This window comes from Chenopodium quinoa, unplaced genomic scaffold (assembly GCF_001683475.1).
Source record: "Chenopodium quinoa cultivar QQ74 unplaced genomic scaffold, ASM168347v1, whole genome shotgun sequence".
Taxonomy (NCBI): Eukaryota; Viridiplantae; Streptophyta; class Magnoliopsida; order Caryophyllales; family Amaranthaceae; genus Chenopodium; species Chenopodium quinoa.
Genome location: NW_018743196.1, coordinates 978,635 through 1,003,962, shown reverse-complemented (window position 1 = coordinate 1,003,962; position 25,328 = coordinate 978,635). Strand labels below are relative to the sequence as shown.

Below are 25,328 nucleotides of genomic sequence, written 5' to 3'. Positions count from 1 at the left end.
GCTGGAATAGCTCAGTTGGTTAGAGCGTGTGGCTGTTAACCACAAGGTCGGAGGTTCGACCCCTCCTTCTAGCGTTATCACAATTTTTTTTTTTTTAATTTCCCCAAAAACCCTTAATTTTGGCAAATATCATCGTCTATACTACGAATATACCAGTACTAGTGTTCTCTCTCGTTCTTCTCTTTCAACCTACACTTGTTACATTCTTCAAGCTTTACTCATTTTGGAAATTCCCCTGTTACAGAACACAGATTCAGCAACTAAGAGCTATTCTCAATTACAAATTCAGCAACTAAGAGGTTAATTTTTAATCCCTATTTTTTTCGGGTTTAATTTCATTTACATATGAATAAAGTTTGTGTATTTGTTGATTATTGATAGTAGAAACCTCAGTTGTCTAAGTTAGGGTATTGGGTTTTTGGAATTGGAGATTGCATAATATAATTTCTGAATAAAAATGTCAGCTTTACTGATTTTTATTTAATTTTAATTTATTATTCTTTGTGGATATGTCTGTAATCTGTATACATTGATAGTTACAAATCACGTTGAACTAGAAATGTCATTGAGATGAATGCGTAATTTGAACTAGAAATGTGACAACTAAATCCGGATGTAATTAGTAGGGATTACTCGGTTATGTTTAATTGTTTTTTGAGATGAAAGTAAATGACAAGAATTTGAGATGATGGAAGTTTTTCTAAAATCAGTCTTGAAGTACAAATGGCATTTACGTTGGATTTTATACGAATTGCTAGTTAATTTTGCTTGATAAGTTCATTTGACCTTTAGGCTTTATTTAGAATGTCTTCTTAGAGTAAAGATATTGAACTTGTTTAGCTAATCTACTCTTTCTGGTGTTGAGGTTGTTAGGTTGTATGCAGTGCTATTTGCAGGCTTGTCCAGATGATAAACACATCACTCTTGTCACACAATGTAAGCATTATTTGTTATTGAGTTCCCATATTGTGCTTATTGTGCAGTCAGTGGTCTTGAAAAAGATATTGTGTACATAAATGAATCGGTATTCTGGAGAAGGATATTGTGTACATAACTGAAGTGTTTTGATCAATTTTTAATACAATTTGTGCTTTTGTTTGGTTTTTAAGGAACTAGATTGTTTTCCATTCAATATTATGTTATCAATTGCCAGATTGCCCTATACTGTATTTTGTATTAAAGTAGACAATTATACTACACGTCTGTCTTCTGGAACCTTAGTATTGTCTAATGACTGTTCAAAGATGTGGAATCTAGAGGAACATGTAACTTACATTATTTGTTACTCCTGTGTCAAAGTGTTGTAGTTTTCGTGAAAGTTAAAGAAATCATCTTAGCATTTCAAAACTAATAATTAGACAGTGTTCATAAAGTAATTTATTTGGCAGGCCAGCTGAGAAAACCTTTGAAGTCTTGAACTTGTGTTCTATTTCTTGTGCATTTTATTTGAAGTCAATGGCTTATGATCACTGCTGCTTCATATGTGGTAAAACATGTCAATGCTTGTCTAAAATCTGTCAAAGATGCATGTTCTTAATCATTGAGACCTACCCATCCAGCATCTTATTTTGATCTTGAAATTCTTGTCCTCGTTGTGTTTCAAATTTTTTTTGCTAACAAAACTTATGATCTTTGTTCTATTTAGGCATCAATTTTGCCTATTCCAAGGATTAAAAGGTTTAACAATATAAATGTCAAAGCAGTAAAGATGGAACTGACTCTGACACGCCCTGATGATTGGCATCTTCATCTCCGTGATGGAGATCTTCTTGCCGCGGTTGCTCCATATAGGTAAGGCTTAAGACAAACATATGGTTTTTCTTTTTTTTTTTTTTTTTTTTTTTTTTGTATGTATTGTACTTCTGAGGATTTTTGTAAAGTGTGCTGTATCCTTTTGTAATTCAGTGCAAAAAATTTTGGAAGGGCAATTGTTATGCCTAATCTAAGGCCTCCTATTACCACTACAGTTGCTGCTGTTGCATATCGAGAGTCTATTATGGATGTACTTCCTGCTGATAGCAACTTCAATCCTCTCATGACACTCTATTTAACTGATAAAACCAGCCCTAACGAGATAAAGCTTGCCAGTAAGTTCCGAAATTTACTTTGAGCTTTAAAATGTTGTTCAAATTGCAACTTCCTAAATCCTATAGCTAATTGTGATTTGTAATCAGTGTAGTGCAAAAGAAACTTATGTCAGAATATGCCTGTGTGTGTACTTGCTTTACTTCTTCTTTTCTTTTTCTTTCTTTCTTTTTTTTTTTTTTTTTTTTTTTTTTTGGTGGGTGGGTGGGTGGGTGGGGGACCTGGGGAGGAATGGAAGAGAAAAACCAGCTATGAATTTAATCCCAGTCTTTTAGCAGAGTCTTTTTCTAGTTTGGCATAAATGTTTTTCCCTCCACATATAGTTCTCCTCACTGTCCATACCAAGTCTGATGCTGCAGGCACTGCCCAGACATGGCACCAAGGCCTAGGCACTGCTGCTACTTCCCAAGCCAAGGCATGCCAAGGCATGAGGGCTGCTGCCCAAGTCATGGCAAGCCATGGCCTAAGCAAGGGCAATGACACTCCTATTTCTGGCAATTGAGGGTAGAGTTTGGCTTGCCTTAGGCCAAAGGCAAGACTATGCAAGGCCAAGGGCAAGGCAAGCAACACAAAGCCAAATCAAGGAAACACAAGGCATCTTAAGACATGATATTGATTAACGAGGGGTGGGCCAAGGCACGAAGAAATGGTTCCGGGCACCAAGTAGACCTCGTAAGGCCCTTTGTAACCCTAAGAAGTGACTTGATGCATAACCTTGTTGAATGCATAATAATTCTTAGGTGGCTAAATTTAAAGGATATAATACTGAAAAATGGCTCAGAGATTGTGGAACCTAGTGTCGTAAACACAATTAATGGTAGGGGAGGCATATGGGGGCATGTTATGTTATTTGGAACCATATAAAGCCACTAATCGGTCACATAAAGGCACGTATGTGGTTACCTTATTTTAATGAAGGGAGGCGTGTACGTTATTAGCTAAATTAATAATTTAAAAGCAAAGTGGATGGTTCCAAGCATTCATATGGTCTCTTAGGGTATCGTAGGGTTTATGGGAAGCACCCCAACCTCTTTCCAACTTAGGTCCAAAAATGTTGAAAATTGTCCAAAAATGAAAGGCTATAATCCATGCTTTTGGATCAATTTTGATAAATTTTTCCAAAATTAAACAGAATGTGTGGGGTGTTCCCTGAGGTTGTAAAAGTTGGTTTGAAACCATAAAATCCTACTAATAGGTCTTTAAAGTCCTTAAAAAGAATTTGCTCCAACTATATGGCTATTTTGAAATTTTGTTGTGTTGGTAATGGTTCCAATCACCAATATGATATTTTGAGGGTCTGGTGAGTTGTCAAGGAATATTCATTAGGTTTGGCATAATATGTTTTTCCCTTGTTGTTAAGTATCTTCGTCATAACCTTGCACATGTGCTCCCACCTAAGACCTAAGCGACTAGGTGCAGCTTCCACGTTAAGACATGGGGGCTAGGGCGTTGCTACAAGTCAAGGCATGCCATGGATTAAGCAAGGGGTACGAGCATGACGACAAGGCATAAAAATACCTAATTCTTAAAAAAAAAACCACCATTTTGTAGCACTTAAGGTAGTGTCTATATTTGCCTTAGGGGGCGAAGGCCAAACCTACAAGACAAGACATCTTAAGACATGATGATGAGGGGTGGACCAATATATAATGAGATTGTTCCACGCACCAAATGGGCCTCTTGAGGCTATTTGGCATCTAATAAGATTGTTGGGTCGAAAGATGCTATTTGCAGCAAAACGGGAAATGTTTAAGGATTTCAGGTTTCCTCAAAAACTGAAGTGATGGTATGGGAGAGTAGGAGACATCTGAGGTTATATAATGTTGTTTGAAACCATATGCAACCACTATTTGGTCACATAAAGACTCGTGGTGACCTTGAGTTAATGTAGGGAAGCATGTAGGCCTAATTTGCAATTCAAAGGCAAAGTGGATGGTTCCACCCACCCAAATGGCCTCTTGAAGTCTCGTGGGGTATGTGGAAAGCAACTAGACCTCTTTCCTTTCAGATAAGTTGAAAATTGTCCAAAACTAAGGGTATAAGACGTGAATTTGTTGTCCCCCAAAGTCATAAAAGCTGGTTTTGAAACCGTTAGAGTCTATTTATATGTTTATAGTCCCGAAAAAAAGTTTGCTTCTATTATACAGCTATTTTGAAATTTTGAGAAACACTGGCTACGAATTTGATCCAAGTCTTTTAGCAGAGTCTTTTTCTAGTTTGGCATAAATGTCCCCCCCCCCCACATATATTTCTCCTTAGTGCCCATGCCAGGTCTGATGCTGTAGTCACTACCAGCCAAGGCACCAAGGCCTAGGCGCTGCTACTTTCCAAGCCAAGGCACGCCAAGGCCATGAGCGTTTCATCCGAAGTCATGGCACGCCATAGCCTTAGCAAGGTCAATGACACTCCTATTAGTGGCAGTTGAGGGTAGCGTCTTGGCTTGCCTTAGGTGAAAGGCGAGACTACACAAGGCCAAGGGTAAGGCAAGCAACACAAACCCAATCATGGCAACACAAGGCATCTTAAGACAGTTATATCAATTAACGAGGGGTAGGCCAAGAGATGAAGAGATGGTTCCGGGCACCAGTAGACCTTGTAAGGCCCGTTGGAACCCAAGAAGTGACTGGATGCATAACCTTGTTGAATGCATTATTATTCTTAGGTGGCCAAGTTTAAAGGATGGATATAATACTGAAAAATAGATTAGAGATTATGGAACCTAGGGTTGAAAACACAATTAATGGTAGGGGAGGCATCTGGGTTCATGTTATGTTATTTGGAACCATATAAAGCCACTAATTGGTCACATAAAGGCACGTTTGTGGTTACCTTAAGTTAATTAAGAGAGGTGTGTACGTTATTAGCTAAATTAAGAGTTTAAATGCAAAGTGGATGGTTGCAAGCATTCTTTTGGCCTTTCGGGGTGTCGTGGGGTGTATGGGAAGCATCCCAACCTTTTTCTAACTTGGGTCCAAAAAAGATTAAAATTGTCCAAAAATGAAGGCTATAATCCATGCTTTTGGACCAATTTTTAGATATTTTCCAAAATTAAACATAATGCACGGGGTGTTCCCTAAGGTTGTAAAAGTTGGTTTGAAACCATAAAAATCCTACTAACAGGCCTTTAAAGTCCCTAAAAAGAATTTGCTCTAATTATATGGCTATTTTAAAATTTTGTTGTGTTTGTAGTCAAAACTTGTAAGAAATGGTTCCAATCACCAACATGATATCTTGAGGGTCCTGGTGAGTTGTCAGGAATTATTCATTTGGTTAACAAACCCAATGTCACCCATTCATTACTTATTATTACGTTGATGATTTAATTAAAGATGTGTTTTTTTTTTTCCTTTCTTTTTTTGCATAGCCTTATTCTAGTTTGGCATAATATGTTTTTTTACTTAAGTATCTTCGTTGTTGACTTGTACATGTGCTACCACCCAAGAACTAAGCGAGTAGGCGTAGCTGCCACGCTAAGGCATGGGGGCTAGGGTGTTGCTAATAGTCAAGGCATATCATGGCTTAAGCAAGGGGTACCAGCATAACGACAAGGCATATAGTTACCTAATCCTTAAAAATACCACCATTTTGTAGCACTTAAAGATAGTGTCTAGGTTTGCCTTAGGGCAAAGGCCAAACCAAGGCAAGACAAGAAATCTTAAGACATAATGACGAGGGGTTAGGGGTGAACCAATACAAAATGAGATTGGTTTGCGCATCAAGTGGGCCTCTTGAGGCTCTTTGGCATCCTGATGCATAAACTTGTTGGGTCGAAAGATACAATTTGGAGCAATGCCAGAAAACACGAAATGTTTAGGGTTTTCAGGTTTCCTCAAAAATTAAAGTGATGTTATGGGAGAGTAGAAGATAGGGGTGAAAGTTCGGTGTTCGGTTTGGATTATGGCCCAAACCGAAGCGAAACCGAAATAATTCGGTTTTACATTTTTCAATCCAAATCCACACCGAATTTTAATTCGGTCCAAACCAAACCGAACCGAATTTCTGATTAGCAAACCGAAACCGATCCATAAACCGAATTTTTTACCAGATGCAAATTGAAGTATAAGAAAACTAAGCAATCTTTATAATTATAAACATAAAATTACACAAACTAAACTGAGAATTAATTACATACAATCAACCATTATAAATTTGTCCACCGATTAAAAAAGAAACTAAATAAATAAATCAGATCTTCTGCTTCATGCATTCCTTCAATAATTTGGCTCAAAACCTCAGATCTATTCATTTCCTAATATAATTTCCTTTGAGTTATAAAAAAAATTAAATAGAAAAATAAAATCTTCTGCTTCTGCACCTCTTTACTAATATCATTTCCTTTGAGTGACTGACCAGAGAGGTGGTGGTGAGGAGACGTGGTGGTGGTCGGCGGTGAAGTGGTGGTGATATGAGGGAAAACGAATAATGAAACACGAGCGGCCAGCGAACAACTTTGAGATACGTTGAGAGCACAAACACCGAAACAAGAACTGGTGGTGAGATACCTTAAGTGGACTTCTAGAGTGGTCGGCGGTGAAGTGGTGGTGATATGAGGGAAAACGAACAATGAAACACGAGCGGCCAGCGAACAACTTTGAGATACGTTGAGAGCACAAACACCGAAACAAGAACTGGTGGTGAGATACCTTAAGTGGACTTCTAGAGTGGTGGTGGACGGACAGATTGAGGTGGTGAGGGAGAAAAGTGGGGAAATCTAGGGATTTGGTGAGGAAGGTGCCGAGAGAAAGTGAAAGGGAAATGGGAAAAGAGGGGAACAGTTTAGGGTTTTGGATTTACATATGTAGGAAAATGGGCTGGGATTAGTGGGCTTAATAAACTTCGGTTTGGTTTTCGGTTTTTCGAATCCCAAAACCGAATCCAAACCGATATATTTCGATTTCCATTTTTTCAAACCGATCCAAACCGAAAACCGAAAAAAACCGAACCGAATTGCTTATTCGGTTTGGTTTGGTTCGGTTTTCGGTTTTTATCCAATTTACTTTCACCCCTAGTAGAAGATATTTGAGGTTATATAATGTTTCAAACCATATGCTGCCACTAGTTGGTCACATAAAGACTCGTACTGGCATTAAGTTAATGGATGGAAGTGGAGCTGTCAAAAGTTGACCCGACCCGTAACACCGACTCAAACCCGATTATTAACCTACCCATTTGAACCCGAAAAAATGGTGACCCAAACCTGACCTGACCCGACCTGAAACCAACCCTAGACTCGAGTTGACCCGAGTATGTGAGATCCGAACCCAAACATGAACTGACTTGGAGATGACCTGACCCAAAAATTCAACCCAACCCGACTCGATATCAACACGACTTGTTATTGACCCAACCTAAATTCAACCCAAATTGTTCCTGACCCGATTTCAAATCACCTTAAATGCAATTTAGACCACCTTATTATTGTTGATCAAAGCATGTCTAGGGAGACCAAGTCGGTACATGCCAGCAAAAGAAAGGAGCATCATCCTCAAATTTAAGAGTTAAATATAGTATATATTTGTTGTATGGTCAAAAGAGATAATTATCTTCCAAAATTATACACTATAGTTCCCTAATATATTGCCATATATATTATAGTCAAAGGAAATAATTAGCTTGATAAAAATGATAATTACTCCCTCCGTCCCCAATTGATAGTCACTTTTGCCATTTTTGGTGACTCGAAATGTTAGTCACATTTGCTTTTTTGAAGTACCATTAATATTAGTTTTTTACCAAAATTCTCTAACATTTGCAAAAATATTTGTGCAAATTTAACTTTTCATGTAAATTTTACTTTCCCATGTACTTTAATTACTTTCTCTCTCTACTTTTTTGCATATCCAATGTAAATTTACTTTCCTATGTAAATTTTACTTTCCCATGTACTTTAATTACTTTCTCTCTCTACTTTTTTACATACCCAATATAAATTTACTTTTTCAATGTACTTTCTTTAATTCTTCTTAATTCCCGTGATTTTTCTTCAAAAGCGACTATAAATCGGGGATGGAGGACGTATCTATTTATAGTTAGTTGAACCCGAATATGACCTCACTTGGAAATGACCCGATCTGATTGTAACCTGCAAATTATTGACTTAAACATAACCCGACTTGAATCCGAGAATGACCCGACTTGAAAATGAACCAACATGATTATAACATGCAAATTATTGACTTGAACCGAACCCGACTTAAACCTGAGAATGACCCGACTTGAAAATTACCCAACCTGATAATAACCCGCAAATTTTTGACTTGAACCGAACCCGACTCAAACCCGAGAATGACCCGACCTGATTATAACCCGCAAAATATTGACTTGAACCAAACCCGACATAAACCCGGAATTACCCTAACCCGTTTTAACCCGTGAAAACCCGAATTAAACCCGACCTATTGTTCACCCGACCTGAATGTAACCTGTTATTAATCTGACCAAAACCCGATAAGAAGTATGACTTGACATGACCCGACTAAAGCATGACCCAACACAAACCCGACCCGCATAGGTTACGTAGTTAATCCGAATTTACCCGACCCGCATAGGTTATGGAATTAATCCGAATTGACCCGACCCACTCTTAGCAACCCAAACCCTACCCCTTTACCCGAATTGATAGCTCTACCCGAAACCTCCAAAATTTCTCAAAAAGCGTGGATATTAGTATTCAATTTTGGAATTTTTTGACTTTTTTTCACCCGGAAATAAAATTGCAGAAATGTTTATAATGATCCCCAATACCCTCCAAGAGTCCAATTGGCTGGGTGGAACCATCCAATTTGCCTTTAAATGACCAATTTCCCGGTTTACAACTAGCACCGATTTCATTAACTCAAGTCTACCACGAACATTTATGACAATATTTAATGATTACATATGATAACAAACGACATTATATGACCCCGACATGTATTCAGAGCTTTTCGACATCTGGCCTCAAAATCTCCAAAAATTCTTAAAAAGCGTGGATATTAGCCTTCAGTTTTGGAATTTTTCGACTTTTTTTCGCCCGAAAACAAAAATTGCCAAAATGTTTACCATGGTCACTAATACTCTCCGGGAGTCCAATTGGGTGGGTGGAACCATCCAATTTGCTTTTAAACGGCCAATTTACCAATTTACAACTTGCACCGATTTCATTAATTCAAGCCTACCACAAACATTTATGACAACATATAATGATCATATATGGCTCCAAACGTCATTATATGACCCCGAGATGTATTCCCTAAAATCTCAAGGCCTTTCGACATCGTGGTCTGAAACCTCTAAAATTTCATCAAAAAACGTGGATATACGCCTTCAATTTTTGAATTTATTAACTTTTTTTCGCCCGCAAATAAAAATTGCCGAAATGTTTATCATGGTCCCTATTATCCTCCGCGAGTCCTATTGGGTGGGGGGAACCCTCCAATTTGCCTTTAAACGACCAATTTACCGGTTTATAATTTGCACTGATTTCGTTAACTCAAGCCTACCACGAACATTTATGACAACAAATAATGATCATAAATGGTTCCAAACGACATTATACGAACCTAAGATGTATTACCTAGAATATCATGGCATTTCGATACTGGCCCTTTAATTTCAAAAATTTCTCAACAAGAGTGATATTAACCTTTATTTTTGGAATTTTTAGACTTTTTGCCTGGTAATAAAAATTGCCGAAATGTTTACCATGGTCCCTAACCCTTCGGGATCTAATTGTGTGGGTGGAAGCATCCAATTTGCCTTTAAACGGCCTACTTGTTTATAACTTGCATCGTTTCATTAAATCAAGCCTACCACGAACATTTATGACAACATATAATGATCATATATGGTTCCAAACGTCTATATATGACCCCGAAATGCATTTCATGAAATCTCAAGGCTTTTCGACACCGTATCCCGAAACTTCCAAAATTTCTAAAAAAGCCTGGATATAAGTTTTCAATTTTGGAATTTTTTTTTCTTTTTTCGCCCGGAAATAAAAATATCTGAAATTTATAGCATGGTCTCTAATACCCTCTGGGAGTCCAATTGGGTGGGTGTAACCATCCAATTTGCCTTTAAAAGGTCAATTTACTGATTTACAACTTGCACCGATTTCATTAATTCAAGTTTACCACGAACATTTATGACAACATATAATGATCATAAATGGCTCCAAACGGCATGATATGACCCCGAGATGTATTCCCTTGAATTTCAAGGTTTTTCGACAACGTGTCCCGAATCCTCAAAAATTTCTAAAAAAGCGTGGATATTAGCCTTCAATTTTGGAATTTTCGACTTTTTTTCGCCCGGAAATAAAAATTGCCGAAATTTATACACGCTCTTATACCATCCGGGAATCCAATTGGGTGGGTGGAATTATCCCATTTGCCTTAAAAAGGCTAATTTACTGGTTTACAACTTGTAGCGATTTCATTAACTCAAGTAGACCACGAACATTTATGACAACATATAATGATAAAAAACGACTCCAAACGGCATTATATGACCCCGAGTTGTATTCCCTAGAATTTCAAAACTTTTCGACACCGGGCACATAATCCTAAAAAATTTCTCAAAAAGCGTGGATATTAGCCTTTAATTTTGAAATTTTTTGAGTTTTTTTCGCCCGGAAATTAAAATTGCCGAAACTTATATCCTCCGGGAGTCCAATTGGGTGGGTGGAACCATGCAGTTTGTCTTAAAAAGGCCAGTTTACTAGTTTACAACTTCCGTCGATTTCATTAACTCAAGTCTACCACGAACATTTATGACAACATATAATGATCATAAATGGCTCCAAACGGCATTATATGACCTCGAGATGTATTCCCTAGAATTTCAACACTTTTCGACACCGGGCCCCGAATCCTTAAAAATTTCTCAAAAAGCGTGGATATTAGCCTTCAATTTGGAATTTTTTGACTTTTTTTCATCTAAAAACAAAAATTGCCGAAATGTTTACCATGGTCACTAATATCCTTCGGGAGTCCAATTGGGTGGGTGGAACCATCCAATTTGCCTTTAAAAATCCAATTTACTAATTTACAACTTGCACCAATTTCATTAACTCAATTCTACCATGAACATTTATGATAACATATAATGATCATAAATGTCTCCGAACGACATTATATGACCCCGAGATGTATTCCCTAGAATTTCAAGACTTTTCGACACCGGGCCCCAAATCCTCAAAAATTTCTGAAAAAGCATGGATATTAACCTTAAATTTTGGAATTTTTCGACTATTTTTTGCTCGAAAACAAAAATAGCCGAAATGTTTACCATGGTCACTAATACCCACCAGGAGTTGGTGTTACCGATTTACAACTTGAACCGATTTCATTAATTCAAGTCTACCACGAACATTTATGACAACATATAATGATCATAAATGTCTCCAAACGGCATTATATAACCCCGAGATGTATTTCCTATAATTTCAAGACTTTTCGACACCGTGTCGCGAATACTCAAAATTTTCTCAAAAAACGTGAATATTAGCCTTTTATTTTGTAAATTTTACTTTTTTTCGCCCGTATATAAAAAATGCCGAAATGTATACCATGATCCTTAATACCGTCTGGGAGTCCCATTGGGTGGGTGGAACCATCCAATTTGCCTTTAACGACCAATTTACCGGTTTACAACTTGCACCGATTTCATTAACTCAATCATATTATGAACATTTATGACAACATATAATTATCATATATGGTTTCAAACGACATTATATGACTCCGAGATGTATACCCTAAAATTTAAAGGTTTTTCGACACTAGGCCTCGAAACCTGCAAAGTTTCTCAAAAACGTAGATCTTAGCCTTTAATTTTGGATTTTATTTTACTTTTTTCGCCCGAAAACATAAATTGCCGAAATGTTTACCTTGGTCCTATTACGCTCCCGAAGTCCAATTGGGTGGGTGGAACCATCCAATTTGCCTTTAAACGCTCAATTTACCGGTTTAAAATTTGCACCGATTTCATTAACTCAAGCCTAACACGAACATTTATGACAACAAAGAAACACATAAAAAGGAATTTGTCCCCGAACTCAAACTAGTCACATAAAATAGACTTTTCTTAATAAAATATATAGATAGAGTACTTAAATAATAGGGGTATTACATACTATCCCCTTTAAAAAGGAGTTTGTCCCCGAATTCAAACTAGTCACATAAAAAGAAACACATTACAAACACAAATTGAGGAACACAACTGAAACGGCTTAGCCAATGCCAATTTTAATCCTAGTTCTTTATTAATAGGTTTATTCCTAAACCAAAACACGCAGGGAGGATCCCTGCGTAAATCCAACGAGCGGTTAGGCTCTGAATACCATTTTGTAACACCCCCAATTTACTAACTAATAATAAACAAGAATTAAAGGAAAAATAAACAACCTTTAAATAAAATTGCGGAAGCATACACCTAAATCGGAGGTATTACCGCCACACTCAACAACCTGTCAAGTGTTAAGGCTTACAAAATCCCAATAATTACAACCCAATAAACTAAGTGAGCTATTTATACAACTTTACAAACTTGTTATAACAAACTAATCGAAACACTTGAGCTCCTTTAGCTACAACCACTTGATCAACCTATTTAGACAAACTTGACTGCTCACCATTAAATACAAATTCCAATATAGATCGTCGCAGGGCCACCATAAAAAAAAAAAAAAAAGACATGGCCGTAAACACAAGTAGCAAAACAGAATAACACACACGTTAATGCTGAGTAATCACCACATATCAGAATATAGAGTATAATTAAATAATTGACAATACTAGCTCATTTAAACAATTTAGTTCAAAACTACATCACCCATTGTACTATGAAAAATAACCTTTATCAACTCATCCTCGAATAATAATACAATCCTTTACTCAACTCATCCGTCCCATAAATATGCCACGCTCTTTGTTTTATAACTAGTCTTGGACATAGGTAATTCGAATAACAAACCAACAAGTATCAAAACTTGAATACTATCAATAACCAGAAAACACCTTGAACCAGACCACATACGAGCCAATTCCTACTGTAAAGGACCATAGAAAAAAAATATATAAATAAAGATTGTACCTCATTCATAATTCATGATCATTATCTCATTACCAACATGCCAAGGACTAAGGTATATAACGCTGAGCCTCAAACCAAGAACAAAACAATAATTTCTCAACCTTTTGATCTCGTACTTGATCAAATAATTATTCATAAACAATCTCAACAATGGCACATGTTTCCAAAAAACATAACAATTCAATTAAAAAACATCTCAACTCTTAGGGAAATAATACTAGTTCCCAAATATAATCAAATCTTAACCCAAAAATAATACTCTGCATTAGCAACCCTAAAACCTCGATAAAACAATACTCCGTATAACAACATTTAAAACTCTAGAAAAATTATAATACAATCAATCAATAAAATACAATAAAATAATAAAACAATTAAATCATACATCATCATAAATTAACCATATGTTTCTGAAACATAATCATAAGAATAACATTCATGAAACTTCACATAATAATATAAATACAATCAATAAATAAATTATAACCAAACATGTCCAATACATTTACACATAATAATAATACAACCACATTAATATCAAACAAATTCAAAGGATCGATAGTGTGATTACCTTTGGATAAATTACAACAGAAGTAATAAAAGATCGAGCAACGTTGAAATGCACAACGTTTGATCATTATACAAAACATATTATGGTGGGGCTTCTTCATAGAATAATAAAAAAATGGAGATTAGAGAATAAAAACTAAACTTTTTACAAGAATCAATTGTGGGTTTAATTAATAAATCCCACGCAAAAGAAATAGGAATAGTGATTTTTTTTTTTTCTATCTATAATACAATAACTTTATTAGGGTTTAAGATAATTTATAGTTCATAAATAAGAGTTTTACTAGACATAAAATAGGAATTAAAATTACTTTATTAATTTTCTTCTATAAAATATATTATATAAAAATGTAAAATATCCGGGTATTACACCCTAAGATACATTCCATAGAATCGCAAGGATTTTCGATGCCAGGCCCTGAAATTTTCAAAATTTCTCAGAAAGCGTGGATATTAGCTTTTGTTATTGGAATTTTTAGACTGTTTCGCCCATAAATAATAATTGTTGAAATGTTTATGATGGTCCCTCATACCCGTTGGGATTCCAATTAGGTGGGTGGAACCATCCAATCTGCCTTTAAATGGCCTATTTACCGGTTTATAACTTGCACCGATTTCTTTAAATCAAGCCTACCAGTAACATTTATGACAACATATAACGATCATATATGGTTCCAAACGTCATTATATGAACCTGAAATGTATTCCCTAAAAGCTCAAGGCTTTTCGACACCGTGGTCTAAAACTTCCAAAAATTCTCAAAAAGCGTGGATATTAGCTTTCAATTTTGGATTTTTTTGACTTTTTTTTCGCCCGGAAATAAAAATTGCCGAAATTTAGACCATGGTCTCTAATACCCTCTGGGAGTCTAATTAGGTGGGTGGAACCATCCAATTTGCCTTTAAAAGGCCAATTTACCAGTTTACAACTTGCGCCGATTTCATTAACTTAAGTCTACCACGAACATTTATGACAACATATAATGATCTTAAATGGATCCAAACGGCATTATATGACCCCGCAATGTATTCCCTAGAATTTAAAGAGTTTTTGACACCGAGCCCCGAATCTTTAAAATTTTCTCAAAAGGCGTGGATATTAGCCTTCAATTTTGGAATTTTTCGACTATTTTTCGCTTGAAAACAAAAATCGCCGAAGTTTATACCATGGTCTCTAATGCCCTCCGAGAGTCCAATTGGGTGGGTGGAACCATCCAATTTAGCTTTAAAAGGCCAATTTATCGATTTACAATTTGCACCGATTTCATTAACTCAAGTCTTCCACGAACATTTATGACAACATATAATGATCATAAATGGCTCCAAACGACATTATATAACCCCGAGATGTATTTCCTAGAATTTAAAGACTTTTTGACACCGGGCCGCGAATCCTCAAAAATTTCTCAAAAAGCGTGGATATTAGCCTTTAATTTTTGTATTTTTCGGCTTTTTTTCGCCCGAAAACAAAAATTATCGAAATTTATACGATGATCTCTAATACCCGCCGAGAGTCCAATTGGGTGGGTGGAACCATCAAATTTGCCTTTAAAAGGCCAATTTGCCGATTTAAAACTTGCACCGATTTCATTAACTCAAGTCTACCACGAACATTTATGACAACATATAATTATCATAAATGGCTCCAAACGACATTATATTAACCTGGGATGTATTTTCGACACCGGGCCCTGAATCGTCAAAAATTTCTCAAAAAGCATGGATATTAGCCTTTAATTTTGGAATTTTTTGACTTTTTTTCGCCCCAAAACGAAAATTGCCGAAATGTTTACCATGGTTACTAATACCCTCTAGGAGTCCAATTGGGTGGGTGGAACCATCCAATTTGTCTTTAATAGGCCAATTTACCGATTTACAATTTGCACCGATTTCATTAACTCTAGTCTACCACAAACATTTATGACAACATATAATGATCATAAATGGCTCCAAACGGCATTATATAACCCCGAGATGTATTTCCTATAATTTAAAGACTTTTCGACACCGGGCCGCGAATCCTCAAAAATTTCTCAAAAAAAGTGGATATTAGCCTTCAATTTTGTAAATTGACTTTTTCCGCCCGTATATAAAAATTGCCGAAATGTTTACCATGATCCTTAATATCCTCCGGTAGTCCAATTGGGTGGGTGGAACCATCCAATTTGCCTTTAAACAGTCAATTTACCGGTTTACAATTTGCACCGATTTCATTAACAAATAATGTTCATGTATGGTTCCAAACGACATTATATGACCCTATGATGCATTCCCTAGAATCCCAATGCTTTTCGATACCGGGCCCTGGAATTTTCATAATTTCTCAAAAAACATGGTTATTAGCCCTTTATTTTTGGAATTTTTAGACTTTTTTGCCCGGAAATAATAATTGTCGAAATGATTACAATGGTTCTTAATACCCGTCGGGATTGATGGGTGGAACCATCCAATTTGACTTTAAACGACCTATTTACCGGTTTATAACTTGCACCGATTTCTTTAACTCAAGCCTACCAACAACATTTGTGACAAATAATGATCATATATGGTTCCAAACGTCATTATATGACCCCCGAGATGTATTCCCTAAAATCTCAAGGCTTTTCGACACTGTGTCCTAAAACTTCCAAAATTTCTCGAAAAGCGTGGATATAAGACTTCAATTTTGGAATGTTTTGACTTTTTTTTGCCCGGAAATTAAAATTGTCGAAATGTTTACCATGGTAACTAATATTCTCCTGGGATTCCAATTGGATGGGTGGAACCATCCAATTTGTCTTTAGAAGGCCAGTTTACCGATTTACTACTTAAACCGATTTCATTAACTTAAGTCTGCCACGAACATTTATGACAACATATAATGACATAAATGGCTCCAAACGACATTATATGACCCCGAGATGTATTCCCTAAAATTTCAATACTTTTCGACACTGAGTCTGAATCCTTTAAAATTTCTCAAAAAACGTGGATAATTAGCCTTCAATTTTGGAACTTTTCGACTTTTTTTCGCCTGAAAACAAAAATTGCCGATATTTATACCATGGTCTCTAATACCCTCCGGGAGTCCAATTGGGTGGGTGGAACCATCCAATTTGCCTTAAAAAGGCCAATTTGCCGATTTACAACTTGCACAGATTTCATTAACTTAATCATATTATGAACATTTATGACAACAAATAATAATCATATATGGTTCCAAACGACATTGTATGACCCTGATATGTATCCCCTAGAATTTCAAGACTTTGCGACCCCGGGGGCCTGAACCTGCAAAATTTCTCAAAATTGTGGATATTAGTCTTCAATTTTGTAATTTTTTGACTTTTTTCGCCCGGAAATAAAAATTGCTGAAATGTTTACCATGGTTCCTAATATCCTTCGGGATTCCAATTGGGTTGGTAGAACCATCCAATTTGCCTTTAACAACCAATTTACTGGTTTATAATTTGCACGGATTTCATTAACTCAATCATACAATGAACATTTATGACAACATATAATGATCATATATGGTTCCAAGCGGCATTATATGACCCCGAAATGTATCCCCTAAAATTTAAAGGCTTTTTGACACCGGGTTTCGAAACCTGCAAAATTTTTCAAAAACGTTTATCTTAGCCTTCAATTTTGGATTTTTTTTAACTTTTTTCGCCCAAAAACAAAAATTGCTGAAATGTTTACCTTGTTCCCTATTATCCTCCGGAAGTCCAATTGTGTGGGTGGAACCATCCATTATATGACCCCGAAATGTTTACCGGTTTACAATTTGCACCGATTTCATTAACTCAAGCCCACCGCAAACATTTATGACAACAAATAATGATCAAATATGGTTCCAAACAACATTATATGACCCTAAGATGCATTCCCTAGAATCTCTAGGCTTATCGATACCGGGTCCTGAAATTTTCAAAATTTCTCAAAAAGCGTGGATATTAGCCTTTATTTTTTAAATTTTTAGACTTTTTCGCCCGGAAATAATAATTGACGAAATTTTAACCATGGTCTCTAATACCCGTCGGGATTCCAATTGGGTGGGTGGAACCATCCAATCTGCCTTTAAACGACCTATTTACCGGTTAACTTGCAATGATTTCTTTAAATCAAGCTTACCACAAACATTTATGATAACATATAATGATCATATATGGTTCCAAACGTCATTATATGACCCCGAGATGTATTCTCTAAAATCTCAAGGCTTTTCGACACCGTGTCCTTAAACTTCCAAAATATCTCAAAAAGCGTGGATACAAGCCTTCAACTTTGGAATTTTTTGACTTTTTTCCCCCGAAAATAAAAGTTTCCGTAGTTTTTATCGTGATCTCTTATATCCTCCGTGAGTCCAATTGGGGTGGGTGGAACCATCCAATTTGCCTTTAACAGGCCAATTTACCGGTTTACAACTTACGCCGATTTCATTAACTCAAGTCTACCACCAACATGTATGACAACATATAATGATCATAAATGGCTCCAAACGGCATTATATGACCCCGAGATGTATCCCCTAAAATTTCAAGAATTTTCGACACCGAGCCCTGAATCCTAAAAAATTTCTCCAAAAGCGTGGATATTAGCCTTTAATTTTGGAATTTTTTGATTTTTTTCGCCCGAAAACAAAACTTAACGAAATGTTTACCATGGTCTCTAATACCCTCCGGGAGTCCAATTGGGTGGGTGGAACCATCCAATTTTCCTTTAAACAGCCAATCTAACGATTTAGAACTCGCACCGATTTCATTAATTCAAGCCTAGCACGAACATTTATGACAACATATAATGATCATATATGGTTCCAAACTTCATTATATGACCCTGAGATGTATTCCCTAAAATCTCATGGCCTTTCAGTGATCCGAAACCTCCAAAATTTCTAAAAAAAACGTGGATATAAGCCTTCAATTTTTTTTTTACTTTTTTTCGCCCACAAGTAAAAATTGCCGAAATTGCCGAAATTTTATCCAATTTGCCTTTAAACGGCTAATACACCGGTTTAAATCTAGCACTGATTTCATTAAATGAAGCCCACCACGATTATTTATTACTACATATAATGATCATAAATGGTTCCAAACGGCAACACAAGGCATCTTAAGATATGATATTGTTTAACGAAGGGTGGTCCTAGGCATGAAGAGATGGTTTCAGGCACCATCTGGAAGTGACTTGATGCATAACCTTGTTGAATGTAAACTTATTCTTAGGTGGCCAAATTTAAAGTATATAATATTAAAAAATTGGATAAGAGTTTATGGAACGTAGTGTCAAAAACACAATTACTGGTAGGGGAGGCACCTGGGGTCATGTTATGTTATTTGTAATCATATGAAGTCACTAATCTGTCACATAAAGGCACGTAAGTGGTTACCTTAATTAAATGAAGAGAGACATGTACATTATTAGCTAACTTAACAGTTTAAAAGCAAAGTGGATGGTTCCAAGCATTCATATGGCCTCTTAGGGTATTGTAGGGTTTATGGGAAGCACCCTAACCTTTTTCATCTTGGGTCCAAAAAAGTTGAAAATTATCCAAAAATGAAGGCTACAATCTACGCTTTTGGACCAATTTTGAGATACTTGCCAAAATTAAACAGAATGTGCGGGGTGTTCCCTAAGGTTGAAAAAGTTAGTTTGAAACCATAAAAATCCTACCAATATGTCTTTAAAGTCCCCGAAAAGAATTTGTTCCAACTCTATGGCTATTTTGAAATTTTGTTGTGATGGAAGTCAAAACTTGTAAGAGATGGTTCTAATCACCAACATCTTTACAGGAATTATTCATTAGGTTAACAAACCCAATGTCACCCATTCATTACTTATTATTACGTTGATGATTTAATTAGAGATGTGCTTTTTTGCTTCTTTTTTTTTTTTTTTTTGCATAGCCTTATTCTAGTTTGGCATAATATGTTATTTCCCTTGTTTAGTATCTTCGACGTTGCCTTGCATATGTGCTCCCAGCGAAGATCTAAGCGAGTAGGCGCAGTTGCCACGCTAAGGCATGGGGTTAGGGCGTTGTTACCAGTCAAGGCATACAATGGCCTAAGCAAGGGTAGGAGCTTGACGACAAGGCTTGAGGAAATGAAATGGTATTCATGAAGTTGGATCATTTTCGAAGATTTGGAACCAAGTGTCGGAAAATCAATTGATGGTTGAGAAGGCATATGGGACGTATAATGTTGTTTGAAATGTATAACAACAATTGAGTTAATGAAGGCAAAGTGGATGATTCCGACGGCCCAAATGACCACTTAGGGTTTCATGGGGTCCATGGAAAACATCCAACCTCATTCCATTCCGGGTCTAGAAAAGTCAAAAATCTTCAAAATTGAAGGCTATAATCCATGCATCATGCCTTTTTTTTTTTTTTTTTTTTTACAAATGTCACTATTTTTTTTTTCCAAAATTGGAGGGAATGTATAGGGTGTCTCCTAAGGTTATAAAAGGTTGTTTGGAACCATAAAAGGCCTACTAATAGGTTTATAAAGTCCCAAAAATGACTTTGCTTCAATTATATGGCTATTTATAATTTAGTTACATCGTAGTCAAGAGTGGTGAAAGATGGTTCCAATCACCAATTTGGCATCTGGGGTCTTATCTGGTTGTTGGGTTACCAAATCTAAAGCCACCCGTTCATTACTGACCGCCATGCTGTTGCATCATGCATTACATGAAATTTCTTGTTCACTTTGTACTCCCTAATTCCCTATGGATTTTAATTCCCTTTCCATATTTTCACTGTCCCAAGTGTTGGTTAGATTTTAACACATATGCCCATATTTTCACTGTTCTCATTTCATGATGGAGCATTGCTTATTTATCAGATTGGGTTCTTGGTGTAGAGTCATGGTAGTCTAGGATTGTGTTTTTGCAATTACTGTTACTATCCTTAGCTAGAGTCTTTGACAGGATACTCGGATTGTTGAATGCAATTCTGTTTTTTGATTAGCAGTGGCTGATTCTTTTAACAGGAGAAAGTGAGGTGGTTTATGCTGTAAAGCTGTACCCTGCTGGTGCAACAACTAATTCACAGGATGGTGTCACTGATCTGTTTGGAAAGTGTTTGCCAGTGCTCCAAGAGATGGCTGAGCAAAATATGCCTCTATTGGTAAGTTGTCTTTATAAAATACAAAATCTACTAAAATGAGTTGGTGGAGAGAAACAAAAATTTCCATTCCATTTTGAAATTTCTAATTTCCACTTAATGAACTGGTAAGATAAAAGAATTATAATGTTAAACTTAATAAAACCTTTTATTTGTTTCCTCTCTCTTCATAATGCCACATCATGCTATGGAGTCCATAATGACAAACATTAGGCCCAACTGCAACATCATGCTCTAGAATCCATTGGGTAGTGCTCAGTTCATATTCTTCCTTTCCTTTTCCTGGTTTCTTAATTTGGGTATGGATCGAATATGGGAAAGAAGACCCTGGCATATCATTTTTTGGGGCAAACATTGAATCGTAGGTGGTTGGCTTAGTAAGCAAATGAAGAAATTCATTGTTAATGTTAAATTATTGATTTAGGTTTTAGGTTGGGAGCTAACAAAAGTTTTCCTGAAAGATTATATACAATAGTTGTTGATTTATAAAATCAAAGTGAATTTAGGAAACTGTCAAACTTTAAAGCCAAATTATTCAGGGAACAACAATTGTGGGATCTGGAATTCTGGACAGTATAAGTCTATTGAAGACACTATCTGAATAGGCTTGTTACTGTCCAGTTTAAGAGAACTTTCAATGATTTTCTGTATGGCTTATAGCTCATAATACATGAAAACCAGACCATTAAAAATCCTGGAACTTTCTGATGCTACTTGGTTAACGGAATTATGCTTTAATGGTACAACAATGAATGACAGTTTATCATCTGTTTAACTCTGCACATGTGAAAAGGTAGAAGCTGTCCTTTATTAACTATGGCAATTTGTATTAGGTCCATGGAGAGGTTACGGATCCTGACGTAGATATATTTGATCGTGAAAAAGTTTTTATCGACACGGTTTTAAGACCTTTAATTCAGAAACTACCACAATTAAAAGTTGTAATGGAGCATATCACTACAGCAGATGCTGTGAAGTTTATTGAATCATGCAATACAGGTAGGATTATGGTTTTGTTATTTTAACAATGTCTATCTCTTAGATATTTTTTTTCAGTTATTCAATTTAATATAATTTAATTTTCTTTCAGTCTGCAATTTGATTTGCCATTATCTTGCTCCATTATGCTAATCAGGAAATGTAGCAGCTACCGTGACTCCACAGCACATCATTTTGAATAGAAACTCCCTTTTCCAAGGAGGGTTGCAACCACATAACTATTGTCTTCCAGTGCTCAAAAGAGAAATCCATAGTATGTATTGTTTCATAGGCATTATAAACATCCATATTTTGTATATTATGTGTATGTGAAAGAATTTAGGCTGATTTTTTTACCTTAATAGCTTCAACTATAGAAGAAGATACTGTGAAATTCTGTCAGTTATGTCTTGACATGAGTTTTTGTCCATTTTTTTGCTATCTGCATGCTCTGATTGTACCTTTTAATTGCTTGTGTAGGGCAGACAATTTTTTCAGCAGTAACCAGTGGGAGTAAGCAATATTTTCTTGGGACTGATAGTGCTCCTCATGAGAGGCAAAGGAAAGAGAGCTCCTGTGGGTGTGCTGGAATCTTTAATTCCCCTGTTGCTCTATCGCTATATGCCAAAGTTTTTGAAGAGGTATAGCTCATATAACACCCGTAACTTATGTGCTGGAATCTTCCTCTTGCAAAGAATGCAAGGAAAGAATGCATGTCCATTCTAGGGTCATCTCGAACTAGAAGCACAATAATGTGGAAATTGTTAAACTTTTTTTGTATGTAGTTCGATTAGCAATTGCTGAAAGTTAAATTTGCTGCTTCATTTATCTTTTCAGGCAGGTGCCCTTGACAAATTAGAGGCATTTACAAGCTTCAATGGACCTGATTTCTATGGTCTTCCAAGGAATACATCAAAGATCAAGTTGAAAAAAGAACCATGGAAAGTCCCAGACCATATACCTTTTTCTTCCAGAGAAATTATCCCTATGTTTGCCGGACAAATGCTGGACTGGAAGCCATCTTTTTGATACAGTATGACTCCTCATCTATCTTGAACTTCTACGAGTAATACTCTCTGTTTCAATTTTCCCAGTCATAATATCTGTTAGCTTAGTCCTTCAAAAACTTCAGGCTTCTGAATGTGTTTGCTTCACATTCATGAGAAATACTATGGCTGCTGAAATCTGATAAGGGCAGTCTTGTAAGAGCTCCCTTGCCCCTTACATGAGAAATAAGAAATGACACACAATAGAGGCTTCTGTTTTAGTTGATCTTAGGACAAAGATTACGAACAACTTTAAATTTTGATACATATCTGTAATCTGAGAACAGTGTAACCTGATTTCTTAATGCTACATTCATTTGAGAAGGATGCTTTTCATCATTCTTTCCCACTTTATCCTTTTATTGTTAGCTTTGTTTGTTCTTGTACTGCTCAAACTTCTGATTGTTTTCATTTTTGCGTAAACTCTTCCATTTGTGGTTGTATTCATCCTGATATATATGATTGTTTTACAGCTTACTACTTGTATCCGATCGGGTTGCTCAATCATATCCGCTCCATCTCAATGAGTAAATTGCCTTAAATCAGTAATTTTGTTCTTTGATTAGGTAGTACAATTAACCGCATTTTCAGAACTTATAAATAAAAATATATTTGAAAAAAAAAAACGCCTTAGCAAGTCATTTAAGCTTAAGCCCACGATATCCGGTGCATATCTTCATTATACATAGTGTTGTCAAAAGTTGACCCAACCCGAAATTCCGACTCAAATCCGATTATTAACCGACCCATTTGAACCCGAAAAAATGGTGAACCAAACCCGACCTGACCCGAATTGAAACCAACCCTAAACCCGAGTTGACCCGAGTATGTGAGACTCGAACCCGAACATGAACTGATCAGGAGATGACCCGACCTGAATGTAACCCGTAAATTATTGACCTGAACCGAACCCGATTTGAACCGAAATTGACCTAAGCCCGTTTTAACCCGTCCAAACCCGAATTTAACCCAATTTGTTACTAACATGACCAGAATTTAACACGACTCGATCTTAACCTGACCCGAATTTAGCCCAACCTGTTACAAACCCAACCCGAAATCAACCCGACTTGTTATTGACCTGACCCAAATTCAACCCGACTTGTTATTGACCCGACCGAATTTCACCAGACATAATACTAACCCGACTCGAAATCAACACGACTTGTTATTGACCCGACCTAAATTCAACCCAAATTGTTCCTGATCCGATTTTAAATCACCTTAAATGCAATTTAGACCATCTTATTATATTATTGTTGATCAAATCATTTTGTCTAGGGAGACTAAGTCGGTCCAGGCCAGCAAAAAAAAGGAGCATCATCCTCAAATTTAAGAGTTAAATATAGTATATATTTGTTGTATGGTCAAAGGAGATAATTATCTTCCTAAATTATAGACTATAGTTCCCTAGTATATTGTCATATATATTATAGTCAAAGGAAATAATTAGCTTGATAAAAATGATAATTATCTATTTATAGTTAGTGGAACCCGAATATGACCTGACTTGGAATGACCCAACCTGATTGTATCCTGCAAATTATTGACTTGAACATAACCCGACTTGAATTCGGGAATGACCCGACTTGTAAATGACCCAACCTGATTGTAACCCGCAAATTATTGGCTTAAACCGAACCCGACTTGAACCCGAGAATGACCCGACTTGAAAATGACTCGACTTGATTATAATCTGCAAATTATTGACTTGAATCGAACCCGGCTCAAAATCGAGAATGACCCGACCTGATTCTAACCCGCAAATTATTGACTTGAACCGAACCCGAGAATTACCCTAACCTGTTTTAACCCGTGAAAACCCGAATTAAACCCGACCTATTGCTCACCCCACCTGAATGTAACCCTACCTTTTATTAACACGACCCAAACCTGATAAGAAGTATGACTCGACGTGACCTGACTAAAGCATTACCCAACCCAAACCTGACCAGCGTAGCTTATTATGGAATTAATCCGAATTGACACGACCCGCGTAGGTTATGGAATTCATCCGAATTGACTCGACTCGAGTTGACCCGACCCACTCTTACCGACCCAAACCTGACCCGTTAACCCGAGTTGACAGCTCTACCCGAAACCTCCTAAATTTCTCAAAAAACGTGGATATTAGTCTTTAATTTTGGAGTTTTTGACTTTTTTTTCACCCGGAAATAAAAAATGCCGAAATGTTAACCATGATCCCTAATACACTCCGTGCGTCCAATTGGCTGGGTGGGACCATCCAATTTGCCTTTAAAGGATCAATTTATCGGTTTACAACTTGCACCGGTTTCATTAACTTAAGCCTACCACGAACATTTATGACAATATATAATGATCATATATGGTTCCAAACGACATTATATGACCCCGAAATGTATCCCCTAAAATTTCAATGCTCTTCGACACCGGGACTCGAAACATTCGAAATCTCTCAAAAAAGCGTGGATAATAGCCTTC

At 36.4% G+C, this 25,328-nt stretch overlaps 1 protein-coding gene and 1 non-coding gene across 2 annotated transcripts; both read left to right on the top strand.

Moving 5' to 3' along the window:
• TRNAN-GUU lies at window positions 1–74 on the top strand. The gene has a single exon. It is a non-coding gene; the product is annotated as a tRNA-Asn (tRNA).
• Window positions 8–23,204, top strand: LOC110733011 (dihydroorotase, mitochondrial-like). Its single transcript, XM_021913017.1, has 9 exons — window positions 8–299; window positions 874–936; window positions 1,646–1,791; window positions 1,906–2,087; window positions 20,708–20,844; window positions 21,675–21,840; window positions 21,977–22,093; window positions 22,300–22,460; window positions 22,657–23,204. Exons 2-9 carry the CDS (start codon window positions 907–909, stop codon window positions 22,846–22,848), a joined length of 1,131 nt encoding a protein of 376 aa, XP_021768709.1. The 5' UTR covers window positions 8–299; window positions 874–906; the 3' UTR covers window positions 22,849–23,204.
• Window positions 23,205–25,328: the final 2,124 nt, after the last annotated feature.

Excerpts from the sequence above, each read along its gene's own strand:
- LOC110733011 (XM_021913017.1), top strand. The coding sequence starts at position 907 with ATGATAAACACATCACTCTTGTCACACAAT. Across the intron at positions 21,841-21,976 it reads TATTGAATCATGCAATACAG|GAAATGTAGCAGCTACCGTG; the intron begins GTAGGATTATGG and ends TATGCTAATCAG. Across the intron at positions 22,094-22,299 it reads GCTCAAAAGAGAAATCCATA|GGCAGACAATTTTTTCAGCA; the intron begins GTATGTATTGTT and ends TTGCTTGTGTAG.